At 39.7% G+C, this 16924-nt stretch overlaps 1 protein-coding gene across 2 annotated transcripts in view; it reads right to left on the reverse strand.

Annotated features, from left to right (window-relative positions):
- Window positions 1-9687, reverse strand: part of LOC126428190 (zinc phosphodiesterase ELAC protein 1-like) — a 70277-nt gene extending 60590 nt beyond the window's left edge. The window contains exons 1-3 of one of the 2 annotated variants that reach the window (XM_050090105.1): window positions 9501-9685; window positions 9070-9185; window positions 4025-4180 (exon numbers count right to left, since the gene is read on the reverse strand). In XM_050090105.1, coding sequence (XP_049946062.1) covers window positions 4025-4180; window positions 9070-9185; window positions 9501-9582 — 354 coding nt within the window. In that variant the 5' untranslated portion in view covers window positions 9583-9685. Of the gene's footprint in view, window positions 1-4024; window positions 4181-9069; window positions 9186-9500 lie in introns of both variants that reach the window. The other variant, XM_050090106.1, reaches the window with a different exon arrangement.
- Between the last annotated feature and the right edge of the window lie 7237 nt (window positions 9688-16924).

The following is a 16924-nucleotide window of genomic DNA, read 5'->3' on the forward strand; positions in this document are numbered from 1 at the left end:
TCAAAAATATAAGAACCTCACCTAACTTTTGGAATTATTTGTTTCTTCCTTAGGGAGGAAAGAAGGATAGATAGGGGGTAGCCAAACAGGAGGGCCAGTCACTCCGACCCTAGTGGGGGAAGGATACGCCTGTTGCCAAAAGCCTGTGACATTCTCATGCTAGGCTACTTATCACAAATTGTACAGTAGTTCCCCAGAGCAGATACAGAGGTTTAGAGTTTCACAGCTGACAGAAGCAATGTGGCAGCATTGAGTTCCTAATGGCAGGTGGTGTTAATTCAGTTGCAATTTGTCAAAGGCTCAGCAGTTCATGGTAAAGGTTTTGCTGATGTTGGCACTAACAAACATATGTCAATTCAGAGAATGAGGAATCATGATGGAAGTTCACATTCCCCTCCTCCTCAAACAAAAGCTGTTCAGTAAATGTGTTTGCATTTTTACATGCGTCAATATTCAAATTTGACAGCTAACTTTCAGTGAATAAATTAGTACGAAAATTAAAGGAGAGAATAAATCCTCACTGTCAGGCCTTGAAGACTGTGCTACAGTTGACTGAGCACCGTGTCATCCTCAGTCAGTCATCATCTAATACATGGGTTCAGCATCCGTCACTCCTGGGTGTAGTCAACAAAATGGCTCAAATGGCTCTAAGCACTATGGGACTTAACATCTGAGGTCATCAGTCAACTAGACTTAGAATTACTTAAACCTAACTAACCTTAGGACATGCCTGAGGCAGGATTTGAACTTCCAACCGTAGCAGCAGTGCAGTTCTGGACTGGAGCATCTACAACAGCTCGACCACAGCGGCCAGCCGGTAGTCGACACTCCGACCTCAGAGCCACTAGCTCTCCATCGGGTAGCTCCTAAACTGACATCACAAGGCTGTATGCACCTCAATCCAGTCCTCCCACCACAGAAAAAATCCCTGGCTGTATTCAGCATTGAACCTGAGTTCCCTGCACGATCAACTGTCACATTAACCACTCGGCTATGGAGGCAGACTAGCATGAAAACTAAGTCTTGAAAACAGCTTTGTTTAACACAGGCTATTTTCCAGTTGCTTCCTTATGCTTATAGGTTTGCATCCCGACCAGCTTCAGAGAACATTCCAGTCACGAAAAGCATCCACTCAGAGACTGACCGCACATGCTGCCTCCAATGAATCTGACAGTTCGAGAGGCCACAGGTAAACCAGCAAACTGCAGGAAGCCGGGTCAGGCAAGACAGGCAGAGAAAGATCCTCCACATAGCCATAGTCTGCAGGCCTGTGCTCACACTCTTACCGGTCAGTGAAATACTGATAATGGTGCAGATTTCACTTTTACATTACGGAAATTATGATGTTGTCAAAGTTTTGAGACCTACCCCACATTACACTTTTCACATCAATTCTGTGACAAATACTTTTCAAATACTCTGAACTGCAACTCTGGATCAAAGAGAATAATAATAATAATAATAATAATCAAAAAATTAAAACATATTTTATTGTAGCTAAACAATTTATTATTGCCACATTGGTTCAAATGGCTCTGAGCACTATGGGACTTAACATCAGAGGTCATCAGTCCCCTAGAACTTAGAACTACTTAAACCTAACCAACCTAAGGATATCACACACATCCATGCCCGAGGCAGGATTCGAACCTGCGACCGTAGGCTGCACGGTTCCAGACTGCAGCACTTAGAACCGCTCGGCTACCGGCCAGCCTATTACCACATTAAAATGTTTTATATATTTTATTGTTATTTTTATTAAAATCATAGGCATCAGTGGCATACCAAAAGTGTCAGATCACAAGTTATATTTCTAGGCTGGGAGAGAGGGGAGTATGAGGGATGAGGGGCTGAAGGGCAGCATCAAACTTGACTCCACAACCTGGAGAACCATACCTTAGATCTGTGCCTGTTGGGTTAACACAGGCTTGATGACTTCTTAAGTAACAGAACTCAGTATGTTCTCGTTGACACATGGTGTTCATCAGAGACCAAGGTATCATCAGGAGTGCCCCAGCAAAGTGTGATAGGAACACAGTTATTTTCTGTACATATATTACGAAGCAATACGAAATGGAACAAGTGTGCATGAATTGTATTGAGAGATTATTACAAAAATGTGGTTCATCTCTAAAGGAGAACATATACAGGACACTAATGTGACCCATTTTTGAGTAATGTATGAGCATTTGGGACCTGCACTACATCAAATTACAGGAAGACATCAAGGTAATTCAGGGGTGGGCTGCTAGATTTGTTACTGATAGATTCAAACACAACACAAACGTTACAGAGAACCTTCAGCAACTGAAATGGGAATCACTGTAGGGAAGGCAGTGTTCTCTTTGAGAAGCACTACAGAGAAAATTTAGAGAACCAGCATTCGAGGCTCGACTCGCAGAATGACTACTGCCACCAACGAACATTTCACATAAGGACCATGAAGATAATATTAGAGAGATTCGGGCTCATACACATATAGTCAGTCATTTCTCTCTCACTTTATTTGCGAGTGGAACAGAAAAGGAAAAGACTAATAGTGGTACAGGGTACCTTCTGCCATGCACCCAGAGACTTGTGGTGTGTGAATGTAGATATAGTTGTAGATGTAAAGTTCAAAGGCCTGCAATAAGGGAACTGTATGACAAACTAAGGGTCTGACAACCTTAGCCAGCAAGTGATGATATTCATAAGAGGAAAACCAGCTAACTTATAACGGGAATTGGCACATTGTTCACAAAGGAATCGCTAGCAGAATCAGAATTTCACAAGTCTTTGATTCACACTGTTGCTTCGCTTGACTATCAAAACATTTGTACTGGGGGGATTCCACTGCTGATCCTCCATACTTAATATCGGGTGCCAGTTTTTGTCAAAACATTCAGGGTTCAAAACCATAAGAAAATCAGAAACACCTACTAAGACACAACTAACTCTACAGCAAATTCCAAAATCTTCCATACACAATTTAGAAAGAAATGAGGCACTTTGCAGGCATGTAAGAAGAACAGAGGAAAGCAGACTAACGAAACAAATATTCCAACAAAAACAATCAATGCCTCAAAATACAATATGGATAGATAAAAATCTATTTGCGATGTGACGGCAGGAGAAAACACACAAAAGATGTGGACATGCATGAGGTTTTGGAACCAGTGGCTCCTCCTCTTGGCAGAAGGGTTGAAGAGAAAGGGAGAGAGGGATGAATGAGAAGGACCAGTTTAGGAAATGGGAAAAATTTCGGCAAATTTGCCCAGAGCCTCGGGTGAGGGGAGACTTACTGGATGGGACAAGAAGGAAGGAATGATTGTCAGTGCACAAATATTCCATGATTTAAGTGGATCAATAGACCTACAAAAAACTAATATTTCTGATGGAGATATCCAAGCCAGAAGATTCCAGGAGCAAGCTGAAAACTCTGAGGATTTTCAAGTGAAAGAAAAAATGAAAGTATAAAAAAAATAATCAGCAAGAAACAGATTGATTGACAGAGGGGTTATGGGACCAAACAGCTAGGTCATCAGCCCCACAATTCAAGAGTTAGTCACCAAAGAAAGATGGTCTGGTAAAAGTGGATGGATCCAGTCAGGGGAGTCAAATTATAAAATAATAAACATTAAACACACACATTAAAAGGCATAAAAGATGAGACCAAATCTAAAAACTGGAAGAAAGGGGCAGTCATGGGGTAACAGACCAAGAAGACTAGAAAAGAGATCCCAACCACAACCAACCTGCCACTGCTCCAAGACTAAAGATGATCCTTATACCTGGAAATAAAAATCACTTTCACGGGTCAAGAAACAGAGGAAAGAGCAAAATGTACGAATCAAAAATATTGAGAAGGAGAAGAAAAAAGAAGAGCCACCACTGGAATAAGAAATCATATGAAACCGTTACATGTGGTTCATAGTTGAACAGCTCTGACAAAAACTGAAGAAAAACATACACATATGTGGTTTAAAAATTTCAAACACTTAAATTATTACTGCAAAAATGGAAGAAAGAAACCTGACTTACTGACCACATAGCTGAAATTCAACATGGATCTTGACAGACTTAAGCATTCTCTTACATATCTTCTCAATCCATGGGGGCCAAAAATCTCCAGCAAGAAATCACTCTTGCTCTCACTCATGTTGTTCGACAGAGTGCATAGCAGGCCGGGCAGACCAAACAACTGAAACACAAACAATTAATGCTTTTTTTCAGACATGGTACTTCTGTTGCAACCAATTGGTCTCTATGTTAAGGAAATATTCTTCCTACATAAACCCTCATGAATTTTACAAAAATCTATTACATACAGAGCAAACAGCATCAGTGGCAGATATTTATAAGTTGCATAACTATTTTCTCTATCTGCAACTGAGCCACTGCAAGCATTTGATTTGACACCTGTACAATTGTTACTCTCAGGTATGTTACCAGCTGATTCGTTCCAACAGCAACTCATGGATATTGTACTCAAAGGATGTTACATTTTTTCTGTCTTGTGAAGTGGAAATGGTCACATATCTAAACATTTAAAGCAAGTTGTCTACCTCTGATCCACTTTGAAATCTTATCAAGATCTGACTGAACATTTGTGCAGCTTCATTCATGCAGTACTTCATTATAGACAACTGTGTCATCTGCAAAACGTCTGAGGTTAGTATTAATACTGTCTGCCAAGTAATTAACACACAACATGAATTAGAAGAGTCCCAGCACACTTCCCTGGTGAACACTGAATGGCATCCAACCACCCTCTACCATTAGTACTGTCAAATGCCAGATTTACATGTCAACCCTATGAAGATATGGGATACATCTATGAAAAAGAAACATAAGAAGAACAAGAGTGTACTTAATTTGTATCTCCCAAGTGGTGTTATATATGACTGCCACCCCCCCCCCTCCCCCAACCATCTCAATCACCCACTCCCTTAATTACGAATGTCAATTAGGAAGCCAAAGGCTACTACATTTTTATATTTTGTAAAGCACACAGCTTTATATTTTTCTGTATTAAGACTTTGTTGTCAACCTTCGCATCACTGTGATATGCTGTGATAATCTAACTGATGATGATGACTGCTTTGTGGCACACTCAACTGCATTGTTATCAGAGCCCATACAGAGTCCCAATCTGTACACAGTCCAATCTCACCACATTCATGAATGATGATACAATGATCAGGACAACACAACACACCCAGTTCTTGGACAGAGCGAATCCCCAACCCAGCCGCGAATCGAACTTAGGACCTTGTGATCCAGAGGCAGCAACGCTAGCCACTAGACCCTGAGCTGCAGATGAAAATCTAACTGGCTGCGTGAACTGGCCTTATAAAAAGTTACACAACCTGTATAATTCTGAGGTACCTAACAAGTCTTCACTGTGTAATAGTAATGGCTCTATCCTACATTCACTGACCACAACAGATAACTGTTCTGTCTGTCAATGACCTTGCTCCATTTTGACTGTCATGAAGTTTCTGATTATTGTGAAACTTTTGTTATGTACCCTATGTGAACTTAGGTTTTTTTGCCAAACATTAGACTGGTACTAAATCCACACCTATTCAAAGGTCTAGTAACACTACGCCACCAGGTTGTGTCTAAGCATGGCACTATATCACGTGCGAAAAATGTAAGCCGAGTTTTGCACAATCACTGTTTCTGGAACAAACACTGTCAGTCATGTTAAAGGTTTGACATCAGAATGGCCTAAAATTATGCTATAAATGGAAAAATTTTAATTTGTGTGTCCATATTGTCCATAGTTGCTTTGCAATTCTTGGATTAACTTAATTACATACCACTGATGCTTTATCTCAATAAAGCAAAACCTGTCTGGTGAAAAGAGTCACATTTTTGTAGCTGCAATGACAGAACAAAAATACCCCCAAGGAATAGAAAAAAATAGGAAAACAATTTCTGAGAAGGATAGTAGCATACTCACCACATAGCGGAGATGATAAGTTGCAGATAGACACAAGAAACAGGCTGTTGGAAAATGAGTTTATGGCCAACACAGCCTGTGTGTGTGTGTGTGTGTGTGTGTGTGTGTGTGTGTGTGTGTGTGTGTGTGTGTGTGTGTGTGTTTTCAACAAAGGCCTTGTTGGCTGAAAGCTCACTTTCCGACAGTCTTTTTGCTGTGACAGCCACTATATGGTGAGTAGCAACTACCCATTTCATAATAATGTTACATTCCATCCTGGATTTTACACTGTTTAAAACTTAATTTCCAAGTTACCTTGGTATTACTCTGTATGCAAGTGCATGAAGAGGAGAGGTTTGTACACAATCTCCTTTGTAGACTAGTTGCAATTCTCCAGTAGTCTCCCTACGAATTTAAATCTGCCACCTCCTTTACCTACAACAGAGGCTATCTGACTGTGCCACTTCAGTACATCCAAAAATTGACACTCTCAAGTAAGTATGTAAGTTGACTGATTGCATGATCTCTCTGCCTTCTGAGGGGACTTACATCTCAGAATCACAAACACCGAAACATTCACACTGTGCCTTGGACTGTTCAACTTCCAACATATGCTTGATGTTTTCACCAACCCTTGCCTGCATTTGGCATAAACCTCTTTTTTTTTTTTTTTTTTTTTTTTAAAAAAAACCTTCCTGGCAGATCAAAACTGTATGTGGGACCAAGACTAACTCGGGACCTTTGCCTTTTGCGGGCAAGTGCTTACCATCTGAGCTACCCAAGCACAACAGCTTTAATTCCGCCAGTACCTCATCTCCTACCTTCCAAACTTCACACAAGCTCTCCTGCAGGTCTTGCAGAACTAGCACTCCCAGAAGAAAGCATAACCTTGTAACATTGTACACTATTTAGCAGCCATATCCCATACAATAAGCCCAATTATAGTGCACACAAGTCTTTCATAGTGCTTTTTGCTGCACGTTTCTTTTCATGATGTCTTTCAAGAACAAAGGAAGCACACTTCAATTCAGAGAAGGTAACTTCACAGAAAAGTCTTTCGGGTCTTTAGTTTGTCCGTCTGTGTGATAGCTTGATTACAAAATGTAGAGACTTTGTAAAGTGTTAAGAAAGTCCCCAATATTTGAATTAGGAAGTAATATTTTCTTTTTAATGTGGCAGAAGATATTGCCACATAATACAAAGTCATTAATCTTCAGATAACTGACAAAAGTACGTCTTAATTTAGTTTGCAGTTTCATGAACATTTGCTGAAATCTTATGTTTTGAAACAAAAAAAGGAGCTCAAACTTGCATATGTATTATTGGCAGCCTCATAATGAAACACTACTGCCAGTCTCAGCTCTTCAGAAAGTTCATTACACTAACTGTGCCTTGCTTGTTGCTACACATTCATAGTTTCCTGAACAGTATATCATACCGAGTCCACTGAACCTGTTGACAGCAGATGTTAGCTTCGTCCCGTAATGTAATGGTAACACAGCATCTGACATATGTGCACAGGCAGGAAAAGAATGAACACCGAGAACTTTTGCATCTATATCATTTTGTGGAATGTACACCGTAGGGGCACGCTGATCTGTAGTGTAGCTTGAAGTGTAGAACTGGTTGAAAATATGCAAAGCAGTATTAGACACTTCAGTTAATCTGTCAAATCTTGCTGTGGCATTTTCAAGAAATTTGAAAACAAAATGTCTCCACTGTTGGGTATCTTTGAAATTCTACCCTTTTTTGTAAGATAGTTTTAGTAATAACTTGAATACACAGTATTAATGTTCCATAATATTTATTTAACAGTTTCATATGAACTGACTTTCAGCTTCTGTCGTCAGATAACTCAATACTAAACAGATAGTCCAAACAACTTCAGCAGGAATTCATAGCTGTACAAACATTGTTCTACAACAATACGAGACATTTTGTGACTACATTGATACAAAGCATAAGCACAATGTAATATGCAAAGAGACTGAACAAATAAACATTGTATTACAGTATATTCAAATAATACTATATGAATGTGTAGGCCAAATATGTTGTACAAGTGAGTAATGGCCCAGGCTATTATCTCAGATGGACAAACTGGTGAATGTATGAACATACCAAAGGAGGACACAGGATGGGAGAAAGAAGTCTATGGAATGTGGAAATGGATTGGTTATAACAAGCTAATTATCTATTGGAGAGAGAAATAATGACTGGCTTCCGCTACTTTATAGGAGTGAGAAATGGAACTGTGTTTAGTCACTAACAACCAGTTCAGAATTCTTTGACTGGTGTTTATTAATAGCCACAATTTCAAGTTGTTAGTTTTCTGCTTATAGTGCCTTAATGGAGAACATCACATTTCACACAATATGAATGACATTCATTCAGAGCATATTCAGCAAAGGTGGAATTTTTCCGTCATCCACATGCTATGCTTCTTTGCAAAACAGAGCAGGTGTCTGACAAAACTTCTGAATATAAAAAGGATGGTGACAGACGAATATTTAGTGCCACTTCGATACAACATGAGACACTGACAGCAGCAGAGACAAGGCAATGGAAAACTGGGCAGAGTTCAGCCTGATGCCTGTACTCTTACATGGGGACACTGAAGCATGATGAGCTGAATTCCCTGCAATATCTACCATCATTCATTCCAGTGCACAGGATGATGACATATCTCATGATATGCTACATACACAGTTTATTTGCCAATAGTGTTTTGGTAAAAATCTGTATACCAGCAAAGAAAATTCATCACCCATTACTCATGCATTGTCATAAGGTGATTGAATGAATAATTTGCAGTAATGATGGTTCTTACCTGGATCCTTGAATCACCCAAGCTCTATCATAATTAGTGCATGTCCTGAACCATCTGTCCGTGTCCAGTCAACAATATTCGAGTTCAACACGCTGATGAACACAATCACCCTAGCTATCCAGTACTTTCTATGTCTTTTTTAGCGCCCATGAAGTTGTGAATCTCATCAACAAAAGGGAATTAGGATTTCCACACATGATGAGGAATGTGTGTCTAATTCAGTTGCTCATTAATGCACATTTGTTATTAAGTAGTGAATGTTCATCTAAAGTTTTTTTTTTTTTTTTTTTTAGTTTTGTTAATGTCAACATACGTGATCTCCATGAAGATGAGTTATGAATATCTTCTCTATACGTCCTGGCTTTGCTGAGCTCTTCTGTAACTGAACTTGAGATCCTTCTCCACAATCAAACATCCAGATTCTGCCATCTGCAATTTAGGAAACAAATAAAATAAAGTTGTATTTACATATAAACGATAATTTGCAAGGCAAAGTTGATAATTATAATTTATCCTATGCGAGGTTGCTGAAGTGCGTGAGTATGGAAAATATCCAAATATGCGCAATTATTGAAGATTATAGACCTTGCTGTTTCCAAATATTTTTCAGGTGAATTAGTTGCAATATCAGAGTTCTTCCTGTGTCTGACACTGTAAGAAGAGTTGATGGAATGTTATCTGTCATATCGAGATGGATTTGAGAAACAATTAGATTGATCAGTTGAATTAGCACCTTGAACGTACCTTCAAACCGTAAAAGGGTACAAGAAACGCTTCTGTCTGTTGTTGGATAACACGACGCAGTCCCTAAAAATATTAGTTCCATGACACGTTATTTCTCACACCGTTCCCATACTACCAGCACCCGTGACACAGACACAATAAGAATAAACAAACACACGTGCCACTACCTGGTACTATCAAAGATGTTGATGAGCCAAGTTGTTCCACTTCATCATTGTTCTGCACAGTATGTCAACTGTCTGCAAAATGGCTTCCTCACGCACAGAGGCACAGTCTAACATAACAGTCGCGACACTTCGCCTCGATTTTGTTGCCTACAGCGCTAGCAGCGCCCCAAGCGGCTGGTAGGTTGAACTGTGAGTTCGGCGCGATCGTGAAAGCGAATAGTGATTGATTATTTTGATATATACAATGGTTTGTACCATCGGGAGCGTTTGTAGCGCAATAAATTGCAGCAACAACAGGAAGAAGACACCACAGCTGTCTCTTTTTAGGTTTCCTAAGGATCCTGAGACGTATATACCATCATGTTACTAAACTGTATCGTCAGGATTCACTTGCAAACTATATGTGTATAAATGATGAATGTATCGTTTTAGGAGCAGAAAATGGCTTGTTAATAGCAGACGAGAAGACCTTATGAAGAAAGACCCAGTTTATCCGCATAATAATATTAGGTTTTGTCCGCTGCATTTCGAAGAAAACCAGTTCATGAACGCAGACAATAACAAACTCGTGTGCAATGCAGTACCCACACTGTTTGACATCCTAAATAAGCCACCTCAACTGACGATGAAGAGGAAACTGCCACAAAGATTCGACAGTCAATCTAAAGCTGTAAAACAGTCGTATGACACAGAAGCAGCCAGTTCAGCTCTCCATGTATCAGTGCCAGATTCGTGAGAATCGTCACCACAGACGTGCTTTGACGATAAAGTGGTTAGATTAAGTGCAGCTGTTCATGTCTTACAAAAGCGTGTGAAGTGTCAGAATGTGCAGATCGAGCGAAACTATTACGGGGCAAGGAAAGTGCCAACAGACAGATTGTTTGAAAATTATTCAAATATTTGGTTTTTCGTAAAATGTAATGTAATCAGCTCATTATAATGTTTTCAGCATATTTCTGCCACTATTTGGCAGTTGCTTTACCCACTTTGAATAATATAAAGATTAAGGTCGTACTTGTGGCAACAGGCAACAGTGGCACACACAGTAGGCCTACAGAACGATAAACGAGCTGTCGATCGCTTTTGCATGTTGAGGTACATGTCTGTGCTTCTTACATGTGAATCTGTGTGTTTATATTCTTTTGATATCAACGTGGTAAGCTGCAATTCTGTCCAATGTCACAAGTGTTTCTTCACGAATGTGTTGTAGCTTGCACTCTATTCATGGTTTTTGTCCATACTTGCGCTTATTTTAGAATCATTAATAGAAACATATATGATTTACGATACTAAACAAACTCTTGGAGGCAAGAAAATAACTCGAATAATTCGGAAATTACGTAGGAAATGGATTTAACAAACATTATGCTTACAACGCGTCTGACGTTCACCTTACCTGCCGCTTGGAGCGCTAGTGTCGCTCCATCTGTCAAACGGCAACAACTTTTACAGCAGTGAGTGTCGCGACTGTTATGTTAGACTGTGCACAGAGGTGCAAGTGAATGACGCAATTTTAAATGAAAACAAGAACTAGTTGTGTTGACGAACACTACACATCTTAAAAATATTGACCACAACTATGAAATCTTTGAGCCCAGATGTAAGAGGCCACTATTTACCTATTGCATCGATACAATTGTAAAGGCCCGTCCAATCGCAAAGATCTGTCTTTGTAAGTGCACACCATGTCTGCGCAGAGAATAGTTTCGCGTGGGTATGCAAGTGGAGAGGAGATTTGCACAGATATGAGAGCTGTCCAAACCCGGAAATTGCAGGTTTCAGGGAAATTGTTCATACCTGTGGGCACGAAGTACATATATACAAACAAATTATAAGGGCTGGTGCGCACGGATGATTATTGTCGCCGCGACTGTTTCGTCAGTCTTGTCCAGGCAGTGGATATTTACGTAGATGCTCGATTGTTAAGGCATAGTAGGCGGGTGATACTTTTGTCTGCCGACCCGCAAACAAGCCCGTGACAAAACTGTCACTGCGCAGCAAGTATATTCTCCGCTAGTTGCTTTGCGACTATCGATGGAGTAACATGCAAACATGGTATCAACGTCTTAGCACGGGAAACGCTAGAGTCACCTCGTTACACTTCTCTGTGACGTCACTATAACGTGTACCTGTCCAGTTTTGACGACAGGGATATCTATTGACTTTCGTAGTCGTATCGAGTTCTGAGAGCTGTGAGCTTCCTGTAACACAAAGCTCACATTTGGTATATTTGCTCTCTTAACTCAGTGGTTCTTTGGTAACTAATTGCTTCCAAACATGAAGATGTGGCTAACCAGGATACGTTCATTTCAGAATTGCTGCCTGCACAAACACAATCATTGTGTGTGCCTCATTAGCATTAATAAATGGAAACGTACATATAAGTTCCACACCGGTGAATAAATCGCATCATGTCTGATCTTATTCAGTTTGACATGTTTATTGACTTGGTTTTAATTGATCTGTTTATTCAATTGAAGACCATACACATAATGTTATGTCGTCCAGTTACTTATGCAAAATTAAACATTCTTTCCACACCGGAGCAATAAATGTAGTATTACTTGGCACTCTTCTGACACCATGGAAAGATTGTAAATATGGAATAACATTGTGACTGTGGTAGCCATTCTTGCATACGAATTACAGAAGCAACTGAGTGTCTTCAATTTGTACATTCACAGCAATTTTGGCAACTATTGGTGCCATTTATTTCTTTGAAAGTGAGAACCGATACACTTCATACTCACCATTTCCATATGTATTACGAAAAGTACTCAGCAATATGCTCCCCAATGGTAAAACTGTGCTGGTTGTGCGAACTTTGTTTTAATTTGCACAACATATTATAATTCACTGCTAGAAACTTCTTCCTTTGCACTTGACAATAACTGAAATAACGATAGAAACAGTAGCAGGAACACTCCTGTACCAGTACCAGAATACATTTCGTCTTCACATGTAGCCTATTTTAATTAAAGACATTCTTATTTGTTTGGAAAAGAAGTCTCCTAAAGCAAATAGCTTGTAATTTTTTTTCTTTTACCAGTATTTTATAGATGGCAGAGACAAAATTACCACCTAATTCTTTTTCAAATGTGTCACTCTTTTTTATGCTTTTTATTCTAAGTTGTGGGGATTCACAACTTTGCTAACAGTGTCTCCCTCCTGCCCCGCCATCACAAACCCTGAACACTGTCTAACCTATGATGCGTTATTGTAGTCTACAGTGTCAATGAACTTGAACTGAAAGTGATTGTGTAATCGATAACAGTACAATATTTTTGTTAGTAGCTAGTTTTGTAACGGAAAAAAATAAAATTCATTCATATGATACGGGCTGTAAATTGAAAGTAATAGCATATGCATAACAAACAATATTGAAACAAAGCAACTGAGCAGTATTTCTGCACCTCACCAACAAAAAAAGCCATTTGCAGTTGGCGGCTAATAAAGAAGAACTGAAAAAAAGGAGGAAGACTATATGTGCAAATACAGGGCTGAATGCAAAATGGCGAAAACTAGAAGATGGCAATTTTCAGGGATTTTGAGTGTCAGTTCGGTTTTATAAACTAAGAACTATTTTGGTCTGGCTTCGCAATCTAATAATAAAAAGGCAAAAACGTTATTTCTAAAAAAAATTGCTTAAAAATTAAGGTGTATCTATAACGAATAGCGTCTTAAGCCTGGTTCACACACGCAACAGAAGTGTCGCCACAGCTAGTGGCATACTGCAGGTGCATGTGTGGACTCCCAGTTTTAAGTGCTGCAACGTCATAGAGGCAACTTAAATTCAAGTTGGTTGTGCTTTGTTGCGCACTTAACTTCCACTACTGCTCCCTGGTGTCTATATTTCGAAACACAAGTATTCTGTCGCAGTTGTTATGGAATAATCGTTGCTGTACTCTATTCGATTTCAGTTTGTTTTCGTTTCAATACCGAAAAAGAGAAAGCAGTGGTCAGGACGTACACTTTCGCAGCGTCTGGTACTACAAGAATAACAACCTATGTCTGATTTACAAACTTAATAAATGTTTTCAGAAAATCAAGTCGTACAAACTTCATGATTTGTGAGCATCCATTTTCAGATATAACATTGGGGTTTTTGTTTTCCTTGCCACATAATGCTATAACCTGCGCTATAACATCCATACCTGCTCATATCATTTCAGTTAACGCTGTATTGAAGGTTGTGTAAATCCGTAGAATTTGTGGCATCATATGTGAACCGTAGCTCACGATGCCATTACAGAAAGCCACGAGGTGTGGTGCCACATTACTTGCGTGTGTGAACCTGCATCATAGTCCGTAATAAAGCCCTGTAAACGATCAAACATTTTGTCAAACTTAACTATGCTTGCCACATACTTGACCGTGTACAGTGCCGTTTTAAGTGTTATTCAAGCATAGATTATGTTTGACGTGTTTGAGAGAAATTTTGATTGACAGAAGGTTTGACGAAATGGCGGACGTTGTTTGTCTTTTTGTTTCGCCACATATGTGCAGTGAAAAATTGTTGTATTACAATTTATCTCACTGTATCGTGAGATTCCACTACTAGGAAAACTATGATCAAGCATAAAAACAAAATATTACAGGAAATTAGCAACATGTTAGAGCTACTGCGACGTTCTCAGCCATATATTAGTCATGAAGAGACCATGGAAATCTCTCCAGTTCTTTCACATACGATGTAGGCTATATATTGCCATGTTGTGGTATAATGCCTTGTCATTAGACCAGAATAGAATATATTTTCGCATACTTGTGTCTTCTTTTTCAATGCGCAGGTGAAATAACGCTGAACAAGTAATTAAACGTTTTACTGTTGATCTGCAGAAAGTTGATGTAATCATCATGTTCTGAGGGAAACATTTCCATGGACAGGTTTCCAGTTGTATATTTCTTATTTTAAACTATTACCTGGACGGGCGTTTTGTTTCCTTCTTTTTCTTTAAACACAGTGCCAGAGGATATGTTAGAAATGGTTTATCTGCATTTGTAGCCATTCCCCCTAGTGCAAAAACACAGCATGAACGAAAAGAGAGTGCTTCAAAATTAAGGTTAAATTGAGAAGCCTTCATAGAATGTGTACAGGCTTGTTTGTCACATCCGTGGCTAGACAAGAGCGAACTTGACAGGCAAGCTTGCTCTTTTAAGAGGGACTTTATAAGTTTTAAGAAGTTTCATTGTCCGTTCGAAGGAGGTTGATGTAATCATCGAGTTCTGAGAGTAATATTTCCTTTAGCATATTTTCATGGGCAAATCTCTCATTTTAAGCTATTCCCCAAATCAGCTTCTTGTTTTCTTCTTCTTCTTCTTTAAACACAGAGTTAAAGTCAATGCCAGGTTTTCTATGTCTACATTTGTGGCCGTACTCTCGAACGGGAATAGCGTCTGCTTCAAAGTGAAGTTAAACTGACAGACATTATTTGAACGTGTAGGTATTTGCTTCACAAATCCGTGGCTAGGCAAGATCGATTTTGACAAACACGTTTGACCGTTTACGGCAGCCTAAAAATAAGGTAAGCGAATAAATCGAATATATGGCTTCTTCGACTTCTCAGAACTCGACAAGACCTCGATTATCGATATATATACCCGAAAGGTCGAAGCTGAGCATGTACACATCGTAGTAGTGATGGACTCAACTGCGATTTTCCGATATCAGTGATTTCTGTGAATGCTACTTTTCAGAATCTGTTATTCTTAACTGCGATTTGTTGCAGTTACGAATCGCAGTTAACGCACCCACACACGCTACTGCATGCTTGACAACCACGCTTGCGCAAGCGTGCTTGCTCAAGCGTGCACAAATTCCTCGCGCCTCGACACGACTCAAGCACGCACGTACAAGCATCTGTTTGTTTACATTGGAAAACGTCGAGCACAGACTACTATGCACTTGCTGTTGAGCCTTTTTGCTTGTTTTACAGAAAAAACAAAAGAGGAAACGCAATATGTGGAGTAAAGAGTGGCTTCAAACACGAAAATCGTATTCTCGTACAAATTTACTGAGTGAATTGAAGATATATCCTCGTGAGTGGTATAATTACCTCAGGATGAATAAGGAAACGTGTTTGAATCTTTTGTCCCTCGTGACGCCTTTGATTAAGAAGCAGGATACAGTCATGAGGGAGGCTATAACACCACACGAAAGGCTAACAGCAACATTACGATTTCACGCGACAGGAAGGAGTTGTGAAGACGTCAAATACACATCTGTAATTTCACCACAGGCACTAAGTGACATAGAGCCAGAAACCTGCCATGCTATCTATGAGGTACTCAAAAGTAATTTCTTAAAGGTCGCGGGGTCCAAACGATACATATCGAAAGTGCGATTGTAAATCGATCATGTGACTAGTGGCGGGCGTTATGAGTATGTTTACGGTGGTCACTACAGCAACTACAAAAGAAGAGCGTTACAAAAATACTTGTAATTATAAAGGATACGACTTACCTCACCCATCGTCGGTGTTGTTGTCATGTGATGTGTACGCTACAGGCACAATTCCCTTTTTACCATAGCCTGGATAAACTCTGCCAACATCATGCAAGAATATTGGCAGAGTGTCACATGGTTAACTTTTTCCTCCAAACGCAAGTTGTGGAAATAGAGGTACTGAGACAAGTATAGTTAGTCTCTTGTCCTGCACGCCCTTCTCTTTTAATGGAAGGCTTCACAGATTTCCATAGCCGCTCAATGTTCTCCGTGTGGATACTGCGGTCATCCGAAGACACAAATTCTACAGAGTGGTTGACGAACTTGTGGTCGAATCCTTCAGCTTTGAGAGTCTTGTAGGAATGAAACCACAACGAAACACTTCCGGGACTCTCTTTCTATTCCGCCAAATACCCTTATATGATCGATTTCACTCTTTGAAGGTTATCCTCTCTGGTTCTTCCTTCTAGCTATATGAGATTCGTCCACTTCCACAACTCTACTCGGTCCACCAATTGGTACACTGTCGTTTGTCACTACCACATAACACACTTCTCTGCAAACCTGAAATAGTCACACATGGTGTTAGCAGATAAATTAGTTTCCGATGCTGTTGCTTCCAGGGTTTAGTCTCGAATCCAGCAAGATAGAACAATTACTCTGGTCTGGGTGGATAATTTGGAAGAGTCGAACCACATATTCTTCCTAATACTCGTTCGTTTTCCGCACTGTCCGCAATGAAATTGTAACGGTATTTCACCATCGAAACTCTTCTTAAGAAGTTTTACACACCTCACACCATCACAGTCTAC

This window comes from Schistocerca serialis, chromosome 12, assembly GCF_023864345.2.
Source record: "Schistocerca serialis cubense isolate TAMUIC-IGC-003099 chromosome 12, iqSchSeri2.2, whole genome shotgun sequence".
In the NCBI taxonomy this organism is placed as follows: domain Eukaryota; kingdom Metazoa; phylum Arthropoda; class Insecta; order Orthoptera; family Acrididae; genus Schistocerca; species Schistocerca serialis.